The sequence below is a fragment of the Amaranthus tricolor genome, chromosome 1 (assembly GCF_026212465.1).
Source record: "Amaranthus tricolor cultivar Red isolate AtriRed21 chromosome 1, ASM2621246v1, whole genome shotgun sequence".
Lineage (NCBI taxonomy): Eukaryota > Viridiplantae > Streptophyta > Magnoliopsida > Caryophyllales > Amaranthaceae > Amaranthus > Amaranthus tricolor.
Window position 1 is genome coordinate 4,560,001 of NC_080047.1, and position 20,509 is coordinate 4,580,509.

Consider the following 20,509-nt stretch of genomic DNA (forward strand, 5'->3'; position numbering starts at 1 on the left):
ACACATTCATCTAAAAAAATGGCTCCTTCAAAAAACTAAAGTACACAACAAAGAGACAAATAATGCAGAAGCTGCTGTCTGCATTAAATAAGAAGGGCAAACCAGTGCTAGGCACAATGAATGCACTTGTGACTGAGTTTCAAGTGTGTAGGAAAACAATCACACGTTGTGGAATGATGTGAAGAAGCAGATGACAAACAAGACCACAGTGATTAACCTCAACAGCAAGAGAGTGGGCAGAGAAGCAGCAAATAAAATAATATTCGATGAAGAAAAGTTTAAGGCCATTAAATATGAACTCAAGGGTACTCAGCATTCAGTAGCAAAGCAAATGGACGTGTCACAAACAACGGTGTGTAGGTGGAAGAAGAACAAATTCATAAGAAGGCACACAAACGCAATCAAACCGACTTTGAATGAAAACAACAAGTTACACAGGTTAAGCTTTGCATTATCTAAATGTGAATATGATGAACAAAATGATGCATTCAAGTTTAAGCCATATACTAACGTTGTTCACATAGATTAAAAACACTTCTATCTAACCCGACAGACACAGAGTTATTATCTAGCTCCGGGTGAAGTAGAACCACATAGAGAGTGTCAATCAAAGAGGTTCATTCCAAAAATCATGTTTATGTGTGCTGTTGCAAAGCCAATATTTACAACTGAAGGTGATGTTTTTTTTTATGTTAAGATAGGCATTTGGCCATTTATTACACAGGAGCCAGCAAAAAGAAGCTCCAAGAACAGGAAAAGGAGGGAGTTGAAAACAAAACCAATACAATCAATCACGAAAGAGCACATTAGAGCAATGCTTATCACTAATGTTGTTCCAACCATAAGAGCAAAATGGCCTGCAGGATTGTCAAAGCATATTTACATTCAACAAGACAATGCCAAACCACATATAGCACATAATGACAGAGAATTTTTAGAAGAGGCAATGAAGGATGGATTTAATATACAATTAGTGCAACAACCTCCAAATTCCCCTGACATGAACGTACTAGATCTAGGTTTTTTAGATCAATTCAAGCTTTGCAATATCAAAAAGCTGCTTACAATGTAACAGAATTAGTTAGGGCTGTGAATAATGCATTTCAGAATCTAAGTCCACAATGTTTAAGGTTTGTATTCATCACTTTACAAGCTTGTATGATAGAAGTCATGAAAAGACAAGGGGGGTTTGACTATCACATTCCTCACATGAACAAAACAAAGGCAGCAAGGGAAGGGACTTTACCAGATTACCTGAGTATTGAAAAACAACTGGTTGTTGATTCAATTCAACATTTATTCACAAAGCTAAGTACAGATAAAATGAATCAGCTTGTGGAACTGATTGGCTATGCAGGGGGGATTGATCAAGGGGATTGGAATGTAGAAATATCAGAAAACAGCAACAACCAATTTCAACGAATTTTAGCAGGAGAAACAGAAATCAGCATATGAACAACGGAACAACAACCAACAAATTTTTTGGGACACACAGGAAAGCAACAACAGCACAGAACAATAGCCAACACAACCTTAACCAACACAGCAACATGTTTCAAATGTAAATTCCTTTTGACTTTGAACATATTTTTTGGATCTTTAACATGGGATGTTTCAAATGCAAACAACAAAAATTTTATGTTGTTTTCAATGAAACATTTGTATTCAAATATACATTAATGAAAAAATTGGTTGTTTTAGTACTCTCAGGTAAACTTTTTTTCTTTGAAATCATTGAGTGGAAAATCGAACATCTTTGTGCATAAAACATTGGAAAACAATCCAAACCCCCTTTGTTCGATTTTATGGTGGCTAAAAAAAGCTCTCACTTACAGATCACAGAGCAATGAAATAAAATGCGTACAAAAACGTTTAAATTAAAAATTATCATCAGTCAAAATCAACATGCACCAACAGGAACAAAAACTCACTTGAGAAAGGACCAAGCTTATCAAGCCAATCTTCTTCTTCATAATCAGTATTCGAAAAAACAGCATCAATAGAAGAATATTCACGATCAGGATACATATCAGGCTCAGGTGTGTAAATGGGTTCACCTTCAGAGTCAAGTTCTCTTCTCTACTTAGGATCAGTCTCAACAGAAGTTGAGTCATCATAGTAATCAAAAGACTCTTCCTCAAACGAGTTCAGTCCAGATTTGGGGATTCTCAGAAGTAAAGAAGTACGCGAGTTAAGGTTTTTCATGGGTGAGTTGATTGTCGAGTTAGGGTTCTTCAGGGGGTATTTGTAATACCCCAGATTTAGCTTGAAAAATGATTGATAGACTACTCATATCAACAAGGTGCATCTTCTTTTCTAGGGAGCCCATTTGCTAAGAACTCCACAGTTAAGCGTGCTTGGTGGAGAGCAATCTTAGGATGGGTGACCTCATGGGAAGTTTTCCCGGGTGCGCACGAGTGAGGCCAAAGTGCGCTGGAAAAACTTGTGTTGGTTTGTGGGGCTAGTTTACAGTCTCTAAGAGTAGTCATTAGCGGTCCGAGGGGCCGGGGTGTTACAGTATTTAAAAGGCGAACTGGAGTTTGCCATGAGAACAACACGAAAGAAATTAAGGAATAAGGTGAAGCTTCAACCCAGATCTAGGGTTATCAGAGAACAACACGAAAGAAATTAAAGAAGACGGTGAAGCTTCAACCCAGAATTAGGGTTATCAGAGAACAACACGAAAGAACTTAAGGAAGAAGATGAAGCTTCAACCCAGAATTAGGGTTCTTAAATGAGTACAATACGAAAACGACAAGGGGAATGGGGATGGGTAAGGTTTTAGGGTTAAAAAGGGAGGGAGTGTTTAAATGGGTGGGTATATTAATTAGGATTTAGATATATTGATTAATTAAAAGGGAGGAAATTAGTATGGGTAATGGAGAGTATAATTGAAATTAGGATAAAACTACTAAGGGCATAATAGTCAAAAATGCATACCAAAAATAGAAATGGAAAAATTAAGGTGACTTGACCATAAAAGGAAATGAGACACCTAAGCTGAATAGGAGGGAGTATAATTTTTCAATTTCGTTATTTTTGGCCTTCTTCACTCTCTTTTCAAGTCTCCCTGGCTCGACATTTTATCATTCTATTTTTCTTGTGGGTTCACTTATACTACACCCACGTCTTTGCACATGTTCCATCATCTTGAATGATTTTATCTCGTCTTTTCAACATTTGCAACTCTTCAACCTTTTCTTATATTTTCGTTTTAAAATTCTATTCTTCAAGGTCAATACACTCATCCATTAAAACATTTGCATTGTCGCTACTCTTATTTTCTTACTATATGCATATTTAGAATTCTATCATTGATCCAAATAGTAGTAGCATCTGCATTGGTATACTCGTCTTTCGATAAAACTTATATTTTAGCTTTAGGAGCACACATCATTCACATAATACCCTAGTCAATTTTGCTACCCGCACTATATTCTATGGCCACATCATCATCATCATTATCATCTTACCCAATGTATCCCGCTCATAGAAAAACTATGGACAGGATCTGGGGAGGAAAGAACGGCGGCAACTCATACCCATAAAGGAGAGCACGGCCAAAGGAGTCCCCGGACTCGAGAAAGTGATCAATCACACTACTCTAAAAGAACATAGACCTCCAACATTAAAGTGATCAATTATATTAAATCAAATTGCTTAACCATTCAACTACAACTTAAACAATGCTTTATTAAATTAAATAGGAATTTAATTAACATGAAAGTTATATAAATTATATTTTAAATTCGACTTTAGCTAGGATTTGCATGACGCGAAAATCACACCTCCATTGAATTCGGATCAAAAGGCTCCGCACACCAATCCAACCAATTAGAAATTATGGGAAAAAAAAACTTATATTAATAAATAAATCCCAAGATAAGCTGGAAAATTTTAATTCTCAAAATAATTGTCTTTATGTCAAAGCTAAGAGCGGATATTTGTTCACTGTTACTAAAAACAAACAAAAATACTGATCAAAAAAAGTCAAATGGAAGACGATCCCATAACTTTTGAAGAGACAAAAAAACATAATTTTTTTGTTCCTTCAAACGCTATGAGCCTATGACATTGTTTGTAACAACGAACAAACTCGTCGTAAATTTTTTTCTCTTGTTCACTGTAAGTTATAATGAACACACCTAACTATATGCTCAGACACAGACACAAAAACGCTTACTTTACAAATTAGAATTTTCCAAAGCAAATTTGACAAATTTTTTGTCATTTTATTCAATCTTTCAGTTTACTTTACCTGACGCTACCCAAATCTAAAAATACAGTTTGTTGGTCAAGACCTCTTGAGATTAAGAGTGGGCCGGTCCAATTTGCGCGTATATCAATTTCACATGTTTTCTCTCTTTTTTTTCTATTTTCTGAACATTTTTCAATTTTAATCTTAAAGGTATCAATTTTGACTTTAAAGGATATTAATTTCAACTTAAAGTAAACTTTAAACAGATCAATTTCTACCTACATATGGTTCTGTTTCACAATTTGAGAACGAAGTTAATAAAATGATATTATTTTATCATTCAATGGATGAATTTTAAACAACAAATGAATGTTCAATAACACGATCAATAATAGTGTTAAAACATTATACAATACAAGTACTTTTATTCAATGCAACATGATGGTTCTAATGGAACATAAGAGTACTTGTACTCTTTAATCATCGATCAATATAGTAATATTACTCTTTTCTCAACACGTTTATATGTATTTGTAAATAGTTCAAATTGAATATGTTAATAGTTAAATTATGACACATAAATGGACAATTGATGTTTTATGATCTAACTCAATTTTAAATGTATAAGCTTCAATTATCGTCTTCAAAATAAGTATTTCAAAGTCTAAAGATATTGTATAGGTTTTAGTTCAAATTGAATATGTTAATAGTTAAATTATGACATATAATTTGACAATGATGTTTTATAATCTAAATCAATTTTGAACTTCTAATCTCCAATTATCGTTTTAAAAATAAGTATTCAAGTTGAATAGATGTATTGTATAGCAGTTAGTTCAAATTTAATATGTTAATAGTTTTAACATTATTATTGATAGTTTTATTGACTATTCATTTGTTGTTTGAAATTCATCCAGAGAATGATTGAATAATACCATTTTATATAACTTCATTCTAAAATTGTGAAATATAACCAAATTTAGGTAGCTTTTGATCAGTTTAACGTCAAAATTGATCACTTATAGGTTATTTTTTACTTTAATTGATATGTTTGAAATTATATCTTTAAGGTCAAAATTGATAAATGCCCAGAAAATGAAAAAAAACAAGGAAAAACATGTGATGTTGTTACACGCGCAAATTGGGCCGGCCCACTCTTGGTCTCAATTTGAGACAGTTTCGGTCAAGTTTTGGTGTAAAAAGTATGGGCCTTAATCAATTCTTAATAGCCTTTAATGGGCCTTTTTGCACAGAAGCCCATAATTTATTGCAAGATTGGGTCAGATTTGCCAAATATCCAAAGGCAAAGTCCAAAACCAATACTTCAGGCTTCCGGAAAACAAAACTCTATCATAAAACCGTCTCTCAGCGATACAGTCTTATACAAATATTTATATTTTCATAATTTGTATTAGTTAGATTATTTAATTTTTGTATGAACTGTCCATAATAAGACCGTTCCATACGATAATTTGTGATAAAAAATATCTTTAGAAAATGAATCAAAATCTAGTTATTAATCACATTAATTCTAAGGCAAAAACTTCTTTCAAAAAAAAATTCTAATGCAAAAACTAATGGACCCCGAACATTCATAATGAATTGTAATTAGTTAAAAAAAATAAAAGATAAAAATAATTTAGGAGTAATATATTTTAACACCTAATTTAATGATAAATTTTAAATCTATAGCTGTATTAAGTAATAGTATAAATAATGTTTATATGATGTATAATTTAAAATTTTTCTAATTTACAATTTGAAATTGATTTATATACTCAACAAGAAACACCCCGAATAGCTCATTAGTCATTAACAAGATTCTGATTCTAAAACTTTTTTTTTTCCAATTAAGTGTATGTGATATGTCTAAATTGACTAAATTGATAAAATTAGAGTATTTATTAGAGATTAGAAACTTACCCAAACATGATTTAACATTTTATTCAACTTACGAAAAATTGGTCGCTAAATGATAGGTAGCATCTGATCTTTGAGCGAAGTTGGGCTAGTTGGCACTAAATATCTACATTCAGCATCCAAAAAGCTGGGAAAATTTGAAATACATAAGAGAAAAAATTAAAAAAATTAACAAAATAAATTAAGTTTTAAACTTATTCTAAAAGTAAGTGTGAAATTTTTAAACCTGAGATTTGGGGCTATTCGCAGTTAATAACTACGAACATGTCAAAAAAAGACAAAATAGCTGTTCACAGTTAGTAACTGCGAACAGCTATTTTGACCTATTTTTGTGCAGCATGTTGTTCGTAGTTACTAACTGCGAACAACCCCAAACCTCAGATTTGAAAATTTCTCGCTTACTTTTGGAATAAATTTAAAATTTATTTTATTTTGTTAATTTTTTTTATTTTTTTTCTTATGTATCTCAAATTTTCAAAAGCTGATCCCTAAATATTTACACCATTTAGGCATTAAGCATCCAAAAAGTTGGCCATTGAATGGTAGGTTAATAGTGAAAATTTGAAACAAATAATCAATTAAAAAAAATGAGTTTCGGGTAAACTTAATTTCAAAAATAAGCGTCTTCATGTTCGAGTCTTAGGTCAGGTATGTTCGCAGTTATTAATGACGAACAAAAAATTGGTCAAAATTGTTTGTTCGCAGTTAATAACTGCGAACAAAATTGAGACAATATCATAATGTTAGAAGGGACAAAAAAAACAAAAAAAATGGTTGGTTCTCACTTAGTAACTGCGAACAAAAGGGAGACAATGTCATAAGTGCGAACAACATTATTTCCAATTTTTTGGTCCCTTTAATGTTATGAATTATGACATTGTCTCTTTTTTGTTCGCAGTTAGTAACTGCGAAAATACCTGATCTTAGGCTCGGATATGGAGACACTTATTTTTAAAATTAAGTTTATCCGAAACTTTTTTTTTAAAAAAAAATTGCTTGTTTGTTTGAATCTTTCTAACCATTTTTTTGGACTATTTCTATTTGATCGCTAAAGTGGTTGGTAATTGGCTAATTGCCATTAATTTTAAGTTTTCAACTACATTTAAGATTTTGTATCTTTATATATAAACACACATATATAAATATATTCTTCCAAGTTACAACAATAGCATAAATATTTATTTCAAGATTATGACAAAAAAATCCAATTAAAAATTTTAAAAAATCATAGATGTATATATTAAAAATTAATATTTTGAATTGACCCTAAAAATAATATTCTATAATTTATTTTGACGAATTTTAGATTTGGACATTAATTTTCCAAATTACGAATTAATAAGAATATTATGAGACAAAAATTACATGGAAAGTGTGTAGTTCAACTGGTCATGAGTGTCCCATAAACGCTTCAATACAAAATGTCTTAGGTTCAAATTCTATAAACAATAAAGTTTTTACAAAATTTCAGTGCCTCACGTGCGGGCGCGAGATCCAGTTGGATCCGCCCTTGAAATGCATAATAAAATATTACCTCTGTTTCATACGGCAAAACTTTTCATTTTAGTCTAATTTTGCAGCTTTAGTTCTATTGGCAATAATGTAATTTTTTTTTAATCTTATTCATAAACTTATTCTCTTTCTCCATATTAACAACTCATTAATATTATCAACTTATTTTTTTGTCTTATTTTTTTAACACATTTCCTCTTTCTATTAATTTTCACCAAAAAAAACAGATAGTACTAATTCACAGGGGATAGAGAGCATAGAAAAATATACATGTAACAACCATTAGGCTTAAATTACATCAATGATAGCAGACAAAATAATGAAGTATTGAGTTTATTATATGAATATGATCACACCATAATCACAATGATTAGATAGAAGCTTTCTAAAGCTTTGAACAACCAATTGATTAGCTCAAATGAAAATCAATAATTCAAAATAAAACATATAACATATAACATATGCTATTTTGGATAACCGTCGGTTGCCGACACTTCTAGCCCTACAAAAGAGCATATCCACACAAACTTATAGCAACTAGCAAATTTCCACTTATTGGTCCCTCACTCTCCACCCAAGATAACCCTGTCCCATTTCACAATTGTTCTCTGTTTTTGTAGTTTATACCCTCCTTTTTTCATCAAATTCTTTCACTTATTCCCCTTAAATTAATTTAAATCATCAAAATTAAACATGGGTTTTGCATAAAAATTATAAATTCATGTTCTTTTTAGAGAATTATGATGAATTAAATCATTGAATATCAATTTTTATTTGAATTATAAAGCAAAAATGATACACACAAAATCAGAATCAGATATTACAAGTTTAGCACCATCATCCCCTACAAGGTCACCAAAAAGGCCAATTTATTATGTGCAAAGTCCATCAAGAGACTCACAAGATGGAGAAAAATCAGCTTCATTACAAGCAACACCTATGTATAATAGTCCAATGGAGTCCCCTTCACATCCTTCAATGGGTAGGCATTCAAGAAACTCGTCGGCTAGTCGGTTTTCGGGTGTTTTTCGATCTTCATCGGGTCGAAAAGGTGGTAGTCGGAGGAGGAATGAAAAGGGTTTGCCTGAATGTAATGTAATACTTGAAGAAGGTCACTATGATGGTTTAGATGGGAAAGGGTTTTCAAGAAGAGTTCAAGCCTTAATTGGTTTGCTAAGCTTTGTTGTGTTGTTCACTTTGTTTTGCTTGATTATTTGGGGTGCTAGTAGACCTTTCAAAACTCAAGTCACTATGAAGGTAAATTCCTAGATTATGATTTACTAGTATTTTTGTAGCATAAAATTACTCAAAACCAATTGTAAATTCCTCTCATTAGAAATCATGCTAGTGTAATTGGGGTGTTTTGGCAGTTGATTGTTGGTCGTTTTAATTGACTTGTTTGATCACTTAGAATTGTGTTTTATGCTAGTCGGATAAGCAGATTGTTAAAGAAGTTATTTACTAAAATTATATAATAGTTGCTTTTTGTTTATTAGGAAAAAAATTAGATAATAAGTCAAAACTAATTAAAATAACCAATCAAATTAGAAATAATTTTTTATTTTGATTTAAAAGCCAACTTAAAAACTAATTAACAAACACAATTTTTGACATTTTCGAACTAAAATGTGAAAATCAATTACCGAACCCCCCTCCCTTGTGTTATTGTAATTCATTAGAGTTAGGTAATAGTGGTCTTGCTGTTGCCTTTTGACAGGATATTTGATTGTTGCTAATGTAGAAAATATAATGCGAAAGTAAAGATTGATTTAGAATTTGAATACTTAATTTGTATTAAATCATCAATGAAAGGAACACTTTTATTTATACAAGAGATAAGGACTAAAATAAGAAAACAAAATATTAAACTTAAGGAAACTAAATCACAATAATATAAAATATAAAATATAATATTATACTAATATTCTACTTTCCTATAGTTTATATCAAAGGATGAGTTTTTAGGGTTAAGTTTTATAATAGAAGTATATTGTATTTTTGTTTTTTAATATCATATACTGTTTGTTTGGTTAGTGGTATTAAATGGTGGTAATGGGAATAATTTATAGTGTAAAATTTTATCAAAAGTTTCATATTATTCCCATGGTAATGAAACTTTGATCACAAAAAAACTTTTTTATTTACAAATTTTCATTACCATCTAATACCACCTCTCTCAATAGTAATGCATTAGAATGAATTTTATAAAGAAAATGAGATGATTGAAATTAGACAAGCATGGCCATCAAAGTAGCCAAAATATTTTTCAACCAAAATTACACTAGTTTTTCATTCTTATTATCACTATTTATTACCACCTATCAAACAGATAGCTAATTCACATTTCTAAGAGTAATTGCCTAGTTGATAATGAATATGAATAAATAAATTTATTGATGAGAAAAAAAATCAGAATATATAAAAATAATTCTAAATGTTTTCAAATAATTTTTTGTTTATGGTGTTGAGTATCATTAAACAATTGTATTACCTTTTTCATAAGCAAGAAAGACCTTGTTGATTAAACATCTTGAAAACGATTAGACCTAAATTTTATCAATTTCAATTGAAAATATATTTGTGTTATTATAAGAATAAGTTTATATATTCTAATATCACTCTATGCAAGTCTAAATGAAACTCACCTTAGTATTTTTTTTCTCTATCATATTTGATTTATAATTATTTACTTATTTTTTTGAGATAATTTGCATTTATTTTCTCTTTAATTTTTTTCTTTAATTCTAATTTCTCATACACTTATTTATTTAATCCTCTAATTATTTATCATGTTAATTACCCAACTACTTATATAAATTAAAGCCTACATTTCTATTAAAAGGTGCAAATAAAATAAGACGAATGATGTAATTGGTAATGGTAAAATTATGTCGTTTTGGGGTTTACTTAAATACATAATGTTGTTTTGGGGTTTACTTGGATGCACATAACATAGAAGATTAGTATTACTAAACCTTTATTTTGACAGCTGTCCATTTCCACTAGTGACACTGTGACAGTACACCTACTCTTCAAACGTTCAACAAAAATCTTTAGTTATGGCTTTCAGTGTTCATAGGAAAATATTCTTCAAGTGAGTACTGAGTAGTGCAAAATGACTTATTGTTGTGAGAGTTTTTTTTTTGTGTGTAGATTTTAAAATAATGACTATATATGTTAATAGTTAAATTAATTGGACTATTCAGCATATATATAGAGTGTCTGACAGTAAAGTCGTCTTATACAAGAATTTTTGATAAATTTAAGAGATTGAAAAAATAAGGAGCAAGGTTAGAATATATGACCTCTTTGTTATTATAATATTAGTTTTCCTATTAAATTTATCACTTTTATTTGAATTTAATGTGTTATTTATGTATACTTCCTTAGTCCAATTTAATTTGTATCATTTGTCATTTTGATTTGTCTCACTTAATTTAGATTAATTCTATTTATAAACAATGACTCACCACTTCCTTTTAATCTCATTCACACATTTTAACTTTATTTTAATTTCATCCACACAATTTATTTTCTCTATTCATTTCTTACCATTATCCACCTTTTTCTTGAAAAACTCCCACATTTTCTTTGCTTCAATCCTAACAAGACAGAGGCAGTATATTGCATTATCCGAAAAAATTCGCGGGGCAATTCCTTTTTACTGTTAGAGTATATAACATATCATGAGATTTCAACCATCAGCTTAAAATTTTGGTTGAGGCCCCATAATATGTTATATACTCTAACAGGACCTTAACCAAAAGTTGAAGCTGATGGTTGCACTGAGACTAAGTTTCATGAGCTAAGTGAACTAGTAGGGTATTTGGTTTACTACCTTTACGGTTTGTTTGATAGGTTGTAATAAATGATGGTAATGAGAACGAAAATTAGTGTAATTTTGGTTAAAAAATCTCTTGGTTACCTTGATTGCCATGCTTGTCCAACTTCAAGCATCTTATTTTCTTCATAAAATTCATTTCAATGCATTACCATTGAGAGATGTGATATTAGGTAATGTAAACAAAAAACTTTTCTGTGATTAAAGTTTCTTTACTATGGAAATGACATGAAACTTTTGATAAAGTTATACATTATAAATCATTCTCATTACCACTATTTAGTACCACTAACCAAACAGACCGTTAGTGCTTTTCCGATATAGACTAGTGTATTCACAACGTGTCTTTGTCTATCATCCTCAATCCTCATCACCACCACCCAAAAAAAGAATTAGTTCAAAGAGTTGTAATCCGGATTGCTATAGTTTAAACTTTTTACATGAAAGTCTTTTAAACTGGAAGTCTAAATGCAACACAATTTTTACTTGCATTGAGACTTGAATTTTTTTTGGTAATGATAAAATTAATCGTAAATACCTTTTTTGTTCACAATTTTTCATCACCATATAATATAAAACTACTCTAAATGATAGAAAATGTGATGATTAAGTAGAATAAATACGAACATGATTTTCGCACGAAAATTATACTAATGATTTCCACTGTTTCCGCCGTTCAATATTATCTACCAAAGGGGGGGCCGTAAGTAGTTTGCAATAAATCCAAAAAGTATGAAAGTGAGAATTGTACTAAAATGAAATAATAAAATGGCAGAGTTTGATAGTACATAACTTCAATGTGGGCGAAGCAACAGATAACTCAGGAGTACCCACAAAAGTAATGACATTTAATGGTTCACTCAAGCTGGGCATTCACAATCCTGCTACTTTCTACGGCATTCATGTTAGCTCAACTCCCATCACCCTTCTTTACTCTCAGATTACTGTTGCCACTGGCCAGGTTAGCTCTCTTTTTATCAATTATTCCCTCCGTGGCTCTGTATTAATTGCAATATTTACTCTTAAAAGTTTTATATAAATTTGCGTAGTGTTGTAATTTTAATGGGACATAAGAGTATGCTGCAACAATTTTAGGACGTTTTGAGAATAAGTGGAAATTGTAATGGATCTATATGCAAATTAATAGTAACCAGAGGTCTTGGGTTGGTATATTGTACTTTGATAAACTTAAGCTGATGGTTGAGGTTCTATAATAGTTATATATTCTAACACACCCTTTCATACGAGAGCGCATCCTTTGGACTAAAAATGTGAATACAACACATACTCTCCTCATACCTTACACTGAATATTTCATTTTAAATGTCGGTGATTGAGATTAGAACTTGTGATCTCTTGCCATGCTGGCTCTGATACTATATCAAAGAACCAATTCAACCAAAAGTTTAAATTGATGGTTGACACCCAAAATATGTTATATAGTTTAACAACAGCCGCCTTGATTATAAGCTTTAATCTAGCCCATACCTACCTAAATCATGGTGCAACTCATTTGATTTAAAACCTATCAGTTTTACATCATGTAACATCTAACATAGTAAAATCAAAATAACAGCCGAGTTAGTTTTATACATTATGTATATAAATGTAAAAATGTTCGACCTTATTTTTAAAAAAAAAAAATGATGTACGACCCTACTTATATACTAGCTAGCTAGTAGCATTATCAATAAAATTCAAGACAAATAAACATTTCTTGTTTTGTGAATGACATTCATCTTAAAGTTTTTGAATAATAATTGTGGAAATACAGCTACTAAAACACTACCAACCAAGAAAAAGTAGAAGCACAACTTCAATAATAGTGGAAGGTGACAAGGTGCCACTATATGGAGCTGGATCAACCTTAGATGTGTCGAGTGTACTTAGTGGCAAAGTTCCATTCATTCTAGAAATGGAAATCCATTCACGAGGTGATGTTGTTGGAAAGCTAGTCAGAGCTAGGCGCCATCTTAATGTCTTCTGCAATATCACTGTCGACTACCCAACTACCAAGCCCATCAAATTCAAGAAGAATACTTGCACTTATTTTTGATTAATTCCATTGTTTTGGGAACGACCTAATAGTGTCATTCGCCGCAATCTCCTTTTGATATGGGTGTATTTTGCCATCTTTTACGTTTCTTCAGATTCTGATTGTAGTTTTGATGAGTAAGATATATGGACGGGCATGATGATGTTTTGGGTAATGTATTGCAAAGGTATTTGTAGATATGAGTGTATTCAAAAGCTAGTTTTTGTATGTCTTTCTTTTTTCTTGTCTAGGCATTAATGTTTCATTTATTTGTTTTATATGATTAATAAATTAGTCAGAGATGCTAATTGTGATGAACAACGATAAATCTTTTCTTCACAATTTTTTTCGTTAAGCTTTGTGTATTGACTATTGAGATGTTGGAATTTGGAGTATTAAAAAAGGCATCATAAAGATGCAAATTTTTCCTTAAATACATCAACATAAATTATATTCTAATGTGTCGTTTAATATGTCTTATTTTTATTTTTATTTGTTTTAAAAAAATTAATTCATTTTTATTTTTAGATATAACTTCACTGTTTTTACATTTTATATGTTCTATCTTATTTCTAATACAAACATCATACGTTAACCCAATACATTCAATTTCTTAGTTTTCATGCAGAAAGTAAATGAAGCTATTTGGCTGGAACATAGTACTATAGAGTTACTTTATAATTAATTTAGAATTTTATAATTATATGCATCATTTTAAAACATAGTTGTATTCAATTATACATAAGAGGATGGAAATCTATTACATATCATTATACAAATCAAAAATGAGGAAAAGGATGGTTGTTTAGCAATTGATATTCCACACCATAATATCTTTCATAAGTCAAACTTTAATGGATTATCAAGTCTCTTAAGATCATTCATGAAACACAACATAGTACCTTCAACTTTCATCATTGCATCTTCCCCCATAAGCCTAATATTTAACGCCTCTATTCTCCTTTTCATCTCTTCATCTTCCAAAGCCATTTTTACACCATCATTTACATCCTTCATACTAAATCCATTCATCTTAACACCAATTTTCCAAACATTAACAATATATTCACAGTTCAACGATTGATCGCCGGCCACCGGAAAACACAATAGACATTTCTTATATTGTATGGCTTCTATGGTCGAATTCCATCCACAATGTGTAAGGTAACATCCAACACCCTTGTGTTGCAAAATTTCAATTTGTGGGGCCCATGTTACTATTTTCCCTTGTTTCTCTACTCTTTCAATGTATCCTTTGGGTAGTCCATCTCTCCATGTGGGCCCAAGAGCCCAAATAAATGGCCTTTTTAACTCTTCTAAGGCCAATGCTAAACTTCTCACCTTTGCCTCTCCTATTGGGCTAACCCAACTTCCAAATGATATGTATATAACTGAATTGGGCTTTTGTTGTTCTAACCAGTCCAAAACACTTCCATCTTCTTCCCATAAGGTTGGGCTTTCATGAAGCCCATTACTGCTTAACGGCCCAATGGGATATAATTTTGGAGTGTTGTCTGTTTTTGAGGCCCATATCGTTTGTGATTCGTTTGGAAAGGAGTTGACAAGGAGCCATCTAAGTGATTTGGCCCGGTCCATGGTTCTGGCCCAAAATTTGAATCTTGCTCTTTTAGCAGCTTGGGTTCCAATTAGCCATGGCAAATCTTCTATATTTAGAAGGGGTTGACCATGTTGAAATGAAATTGGTCCTTCAAGTTGTGGTAGCCCTGCAAGTTTATTAAGAAAAAGAATTAAATTAAACACAAATCCTCAAATGAGACGGACTCACAGTGAGACCATTTTTATTGGCTTGGCGCAATATATAATTATTGTCGTAAAGTGATTGCTCATAACCTTAAAGTGATCACCTCTAATTTAAACTTGACATACAGTATTAGACATCGCTAATCACTCTCAAATTGACACGGTCTTATAGTGAGACTATTTTGTTAGATTAATTCAATATACACATACAGCATTTTTATAGTATTACTTATAATTTTATAATAATTACTTACAATTTAAAAATAATCACTTGAAATCTAACTTAAAAGTCACCATTTATAGTTTTAAAGTCATAATTATTCTTTATAATTTTATAATGATCACTCATAAAAATTAATTGTGGTGAGAGTCTCACTTAGAGACAACCTCAGACACTCAAAATAGTAATTGTAGAAGTAATTAAAACTGTAGTAATTGATAGTTATAATGACAAATAACATGGCAACGTGTAACTTTAAATACTTTATTTCTACGTATGTCAAACATCTAAATTTTATTTATAAATTAATACATAAATTACTACTCATTAATTTATATGATTAAGTATAGCCCTAAAGTAGAGTCAAACAAAGACTTTTTATAAATTAATATATAATATATAAATTACTTCTCATTAATTTATATGATTTAAATTACTTATCACTAATTTATATTATATGATTAAATATGGTTCTACATACTTAGATTTGAGCCGAATCAAATCTTTCTTCTGGCGAGAAGATTTGAGCTTTAATATTTTTTTAGTTATTAATTGCAAAGCTCAAGGTGAAGATTTTAAAGTTATTTACTATTAGTTTATAGTTACTTATTTTAGCAAGATATAGAGAAATAAATAGTTAAAAAATATTGGAGGGTAAGCACTATGGTAGTTATTTTAAAAAAAATTTAGTTATAGAATAATTAACGAGAAATATAATCGCAAGCAATACTATGATATTTTGAGAGAGGGTGATAGAATATTGTCTAAGAAAATGCACAAATATTATGAAATCCAACGGGTTTTATATTAAAATGATTTTTTCTATGCGAAAACAAAAAAATTGAGTATTATTTGGTAAAGAATTAAAGAACGTTATTTTAGCATATTAAAATATCAAAATATGAATGAGAAAGTAAAAATCAATGATAGAATATATGTTAAATTAGGCTGGACTTATTGTGAATGCCAGCATATTAACGGGGAACACAAGTGTACACACTTAATAAGCCAAGGAGATATATACCATCCCAAAACCATATGGCAATGGGAAGAAGGTCTCTAATAGCTTATAAAGCGTGCACACCATTTTTAATTTATCGATGTGGGATAACTCATCCCAACAATATAAGTACGAACACTTAATTTTTCAATCTTGATTATCCGTCATCAAGATTATACTTTAATCCTTTTCCTATTGGGAGCAATAACAAATGAGAAAATAAGATCTATTAAAAAAGAAATTGTATGCATGTTTATGTACGTTGTTTGTTAACAACATGCTAAGAAAGGTAAAAACTAAAGATGGGTTCATACGAAGTTCAATATTGAGGTTAGCATTATTAATATCGAAAGGTTGTGAAATAAATAAGAGTTTTTGGCATGAAAAATATGTTAGAGTATATAACATATATTGGGGCCTAATTATAAGCTTAAACTTTTGGTTGAGTTGGTGGTTCTTTAACATGGTATCAGAAGCCAACATGATAAGAGGTCATGGGTTCGAATCTCAACCACCCCTCATTTAAGATCGGGTTCGAATATTTAGGACCGGGTATGAAGAGGGCTTGTGCTGCATCCACACTTCTAGCCTAAAGGGCTCTCGTGTGAGGAAGCGTGTTAGAGTATATAACATATCTTGGGACCTCAACTATAAGTTTAAGCTTTTGATTGAGTTGATTCCTTGACAAAATCATAGCAAAAATACAAAGGGATTCTTCGAGTAAGTATGCAAGTACATCTCACCAAATTTCACAATAATGAACATATAGATCAATGTAAATAGCTCAAATGTTGAGTAATTTGAATATTATGTGAACGAAAATTAGAGGTGGACCCTGAATTTTTTTTTTACAATATATTAACTAATGTTTTCTTTTACAAATTTATAAAAAATAAAAAAATTTAACGACTGAGTTATGGATCTATCATGTTTTAAGTAAGTCCACCACTGGCTAAGTAATGATCAAATGTTATGTGATCGAGTTAATAAGCCACTAAAAGTTTCAAGGAAAATTCTTTCAATCAAACTACTTAACAAATTATTGTTTAAGGCAATTTTATTGTGAGACGTATTCTTTATATGGATAGAATGTTCAACGAATAAAAGTTAACCTAGCTATCAAGTGATTTGAAAAATATAAATACACTAGTATTGATACTTTTTCCGATTTCATTACGCTTATTATATTTTACTTTATTACGGAAAAATTAACTTAGCTATAGAATATAAAAGTTTGATTTTTATACTTCATTAACCACAACCCATAATATATAAAATAAAAATAAAAAATTAAATTACCATCAAACTTCTATTTATAATATCTAAAGTTAACCATATGGATGTCACGGCGACTGATGTATTCTTAAAAGTCCTAATGCAGATTATCATTATATCTACATCAAAATCTTTTAAAAATTTAGAATAGATTATATATAGTACTGCAGGAGGAGGATCTGTTGGGTTTATTTTATTATTATTATTAATTTATATTTCACGCAAAATAATTTGTGGCTGATCCGGCGTGATATCATTGAGATCAGTTAATATCATTTAAATGCAAAATAAAATTAAATATTACATGTAATATATCCTAAATAAGTTAGTTAGTGTATTGTCTTCTATATATATGACCAAGGATCAAAGCCCAGTAAGCACGTTTAACTTAAATTGACATTCATTTTTTTCTTTCTAAATCCGCCACTAACTTTAATATATAATATTCATAAAATGTTGTTATTTTTCATACTTAAATATTTTATCATTGTAATTTTTTTATTACGTACCATCTATTATCACATTTTAAGTGATTATGAATGAGAACGAAATTTGTAATGAAAAAAGTTTAATGTAAGTAGCTTTCCTAGTTAAATTACATTAAATTTTGTTTATTATTCTATTATTCTCATTATGTAATACTAATAATTAAATAGACCAAAAGCATAGTATGTATCTTCTCTGTTCAGAAATACTCGCTACATTAGACTTATCTTATTAGTACTATTTATCTTTCAAACTTATCTTATATATTATAACTAATGTGTAAGAAAAAACATAATCAAGTAAAATCTTATTTGAACCGTCTAATCGTCTACTTTTATAATATCAAATTATTTAATTTTTTATTTAAATTATCAAAATTATCTATTAAATTGCATAAAATAAAATAAAACAATTATAATAAAACAGAAAACCTGCTACCTAGATTGCAAATTGCAATGGATCTTTTTGAACAAACACATGATACTAGCTCCTATTTGAGAACAAAGTTCAATTTCCATAACAATGACGTGTTACCTCTTACAAAATTTGAACTAACTTTTACAAACCTTAAGTAGCAATAAAAATTTTGTAAATAAACATTGCAGAAAATTTTGTAAATAAACACTAGTGTTAATAAATGAAGATAGAGAATGAATGGTGTGGATAAAATTAAAAGAGAGTTAAAATATATAGATGAGATTAAAAGAAAGTGGTGAACCATTATCCAAAAATAAAAATAATGAAAGTTAAATAGGACGGACCAAAATAAAAAATAATGCAAATTTAATGTGACGCAGGAAGTAATAATTTTAATAAAATTTTCTATAAATGGAAATAAAAATTTTCCAAAAAATTAAATAAACAAAATGATTGTACTTAAAATTTAAGATTTACCTGAATCAGAAATGAAACCACTTTGATGCAAACGAGGAATAGAAGAAATCAAAGAAAAAGTAGCAAACATTGCAGGCCAAAACCCAGCAACTTGAACATCACATCTTTTTCCTACGTCAATAGCCCAAGAAGCCAAAAGATCAACAATCATGCATGCAATATTTTGATCATCAACATTTTTATTAATCTTACGAATCAGACGGTCAAGATGAGTTGGCATATGATCTTCCATTGCCTTTTCAATGGCAAAGAAATCACAAGGTTTAGTCTCATCTAATCCATCTGGGATTGACACACACACGATCCCACCCTTTGTAGCTGCGTTGACTTTTGTGACGATCGAACGGTGGATAAACTCTGGGAGAACAATCAATGGTTGAAAACCAAAGGTTGACAAAAATGAAGCTAGTTTTAGTATAGGAGTAACATGGCCTTGTGCTGGATATGGTACTAATATCACCATTTTCTTATCTGGTTCTTCATCATAAACCATATTAATTGTATAAATTAAATATTTTTATTTTATGATTTGGTTTTGGGGTTTTTATGGTATGAATAAATGTGTTTGAATGTTCTTGGTTTTGATCAAGAGTTTACGAACATCTTTATATACTTGTAAGGAGTGGAAATGTATGGAGAGAAGAGATCAAATTAGTCAAGTAAAATAACAAGTGGATTTTTTTAAGGAAAAATACTTAGAATAATCCAATCTTTTCATGACTTTCTTACAATAATCTCATCTATTGATTAGCCATGAATAATCTTAACTTTAGAGGGTATTTTTCTAGAGTAAACCCGATAATATGATGATTTGCTATAGCAAGTTTTATTTTTTTTAAAAAAATAAATTAAACTAAAATGTCAAAAAAAATGTTGAAATTTTTTTTTTGATTTTTTTTATTATTTGAAACTTTTTAAAATTTTTCTCTAATTATATAATTTTCAGTTTACATTTTTTATGAATCACCTACTGAAGTAGGTCATCGAGTTATCCAAGTTTACTCTAGGCAAATACTCCCTAAAGTTGGAATTATTCATGGTTAATCAATAAGTGAAATTATTGTAGGAAAATCATATTAAAATTGACATTTTTTCTTTTTTAAAAGTAATGTAGATAGTTCATAGTTGCTCTTTTTCACAATTTAGAGAGTTATATATATATATATATATATATATATATATATATATATATATATATATATATATATATATATATATATATATATATATATATATATATATATATTGCACACGTTGTAAAGATTCTTAAATTTTTAACTACTAATACTTGCACTGAAATGTACCTAAATGTGTAAATAAATCTCTATTTAGGTTGGCTCAATTGATATTGTTTGCTTTTAGTTGGT

General features: G+C 29.9%; 2 protein-coding genes across 2 annotated transcripts; one reads left to right on the plus strand and one right to left on the minus strand.

Moving 5' to 3' along the window:
• Positions 1 to 8,021: 8,021 nt before the first annotated feature.
• Positions 8,022 to 13,827, plus strand: LOC130820892 (uncharacterized). The gene is made up of 3 exons (XM_057686438.1): positions 8,022 to 8,887; positions 12,247 to 12,432; positions 13,246 to 13,827. The coding sequence occupies exons 1-3, from the start codon at positions 8,423 to 8,425 to the stop codon at positions 13,525 to 13,527; spliced, it is 933 nt and encodes a 310-aa protein (XP_057542421.1). The 5' UTR covers positions 8,022 to 8,422; the 3' UTR covers positions 13,528 to 13,827.
• A 516-nt stretch (positions 13,828 to 14,343) lies between these two features.
• Positions 14,344 to 19,635, minus strand: LOC130805422 (UDP-glycosyltransferase 82A1). Its single transcript, XM_057670408.1, has 2 exons — positions 19,143 to 19,635; positions 14,344 to 15,230 (listed from the first exon to the last, which is right to left on the minus strand). Exons 1-2 carry the CDS (start codon positions 19,633 to 19,635, stop codon positions 14,344 to 14,346), a joined length of 1,380 nt encoding a protein of 459 aa, XP_057526391.1.
• Between the last annotated feature and the right edge of the window lie 874 nt (positions 19,636 to 20,509).

Excerpts from the sequence above, each read along its gene's own strand:
- LOC130820892 (XM_057686438.1), top strand. The coding sequence starts at position 8,423 with ATGATACACACAAAATCAGAATCAGATATTACAAGTTTAGCACCATCA. Across the intron at positions 8,888-12,246 it reads AAACTCAAGTCACTATGAAG|AGTTTGATAGTACATAACTT; the intron begins GTAAATTCCTAG and ends ATAAAATGGCAG. Across the intron at positions 12,433-13,245 it reads TTACTGTTGCCACTGGCCAG|CTACTAAAACACTACCAACC; the intron begins GTTAGCTCTCTT and ends GTGGAAATACAG.
- LOC130805422 (XM_057670408.1), bottom strand. The coding sequence starts at position 19,635 with ATGGTTTATGATGAAGAACCAGATAAGAAAATGGTGATATTAGTACCA. Across the intron at positions 15,231-19,142 it reads TGGTTTCATTTCTGATTCAG|GGCTACCACAACTTGAAGGA; the intron begins GTAAATCTTAAA and ends ATAAACTTGCAG.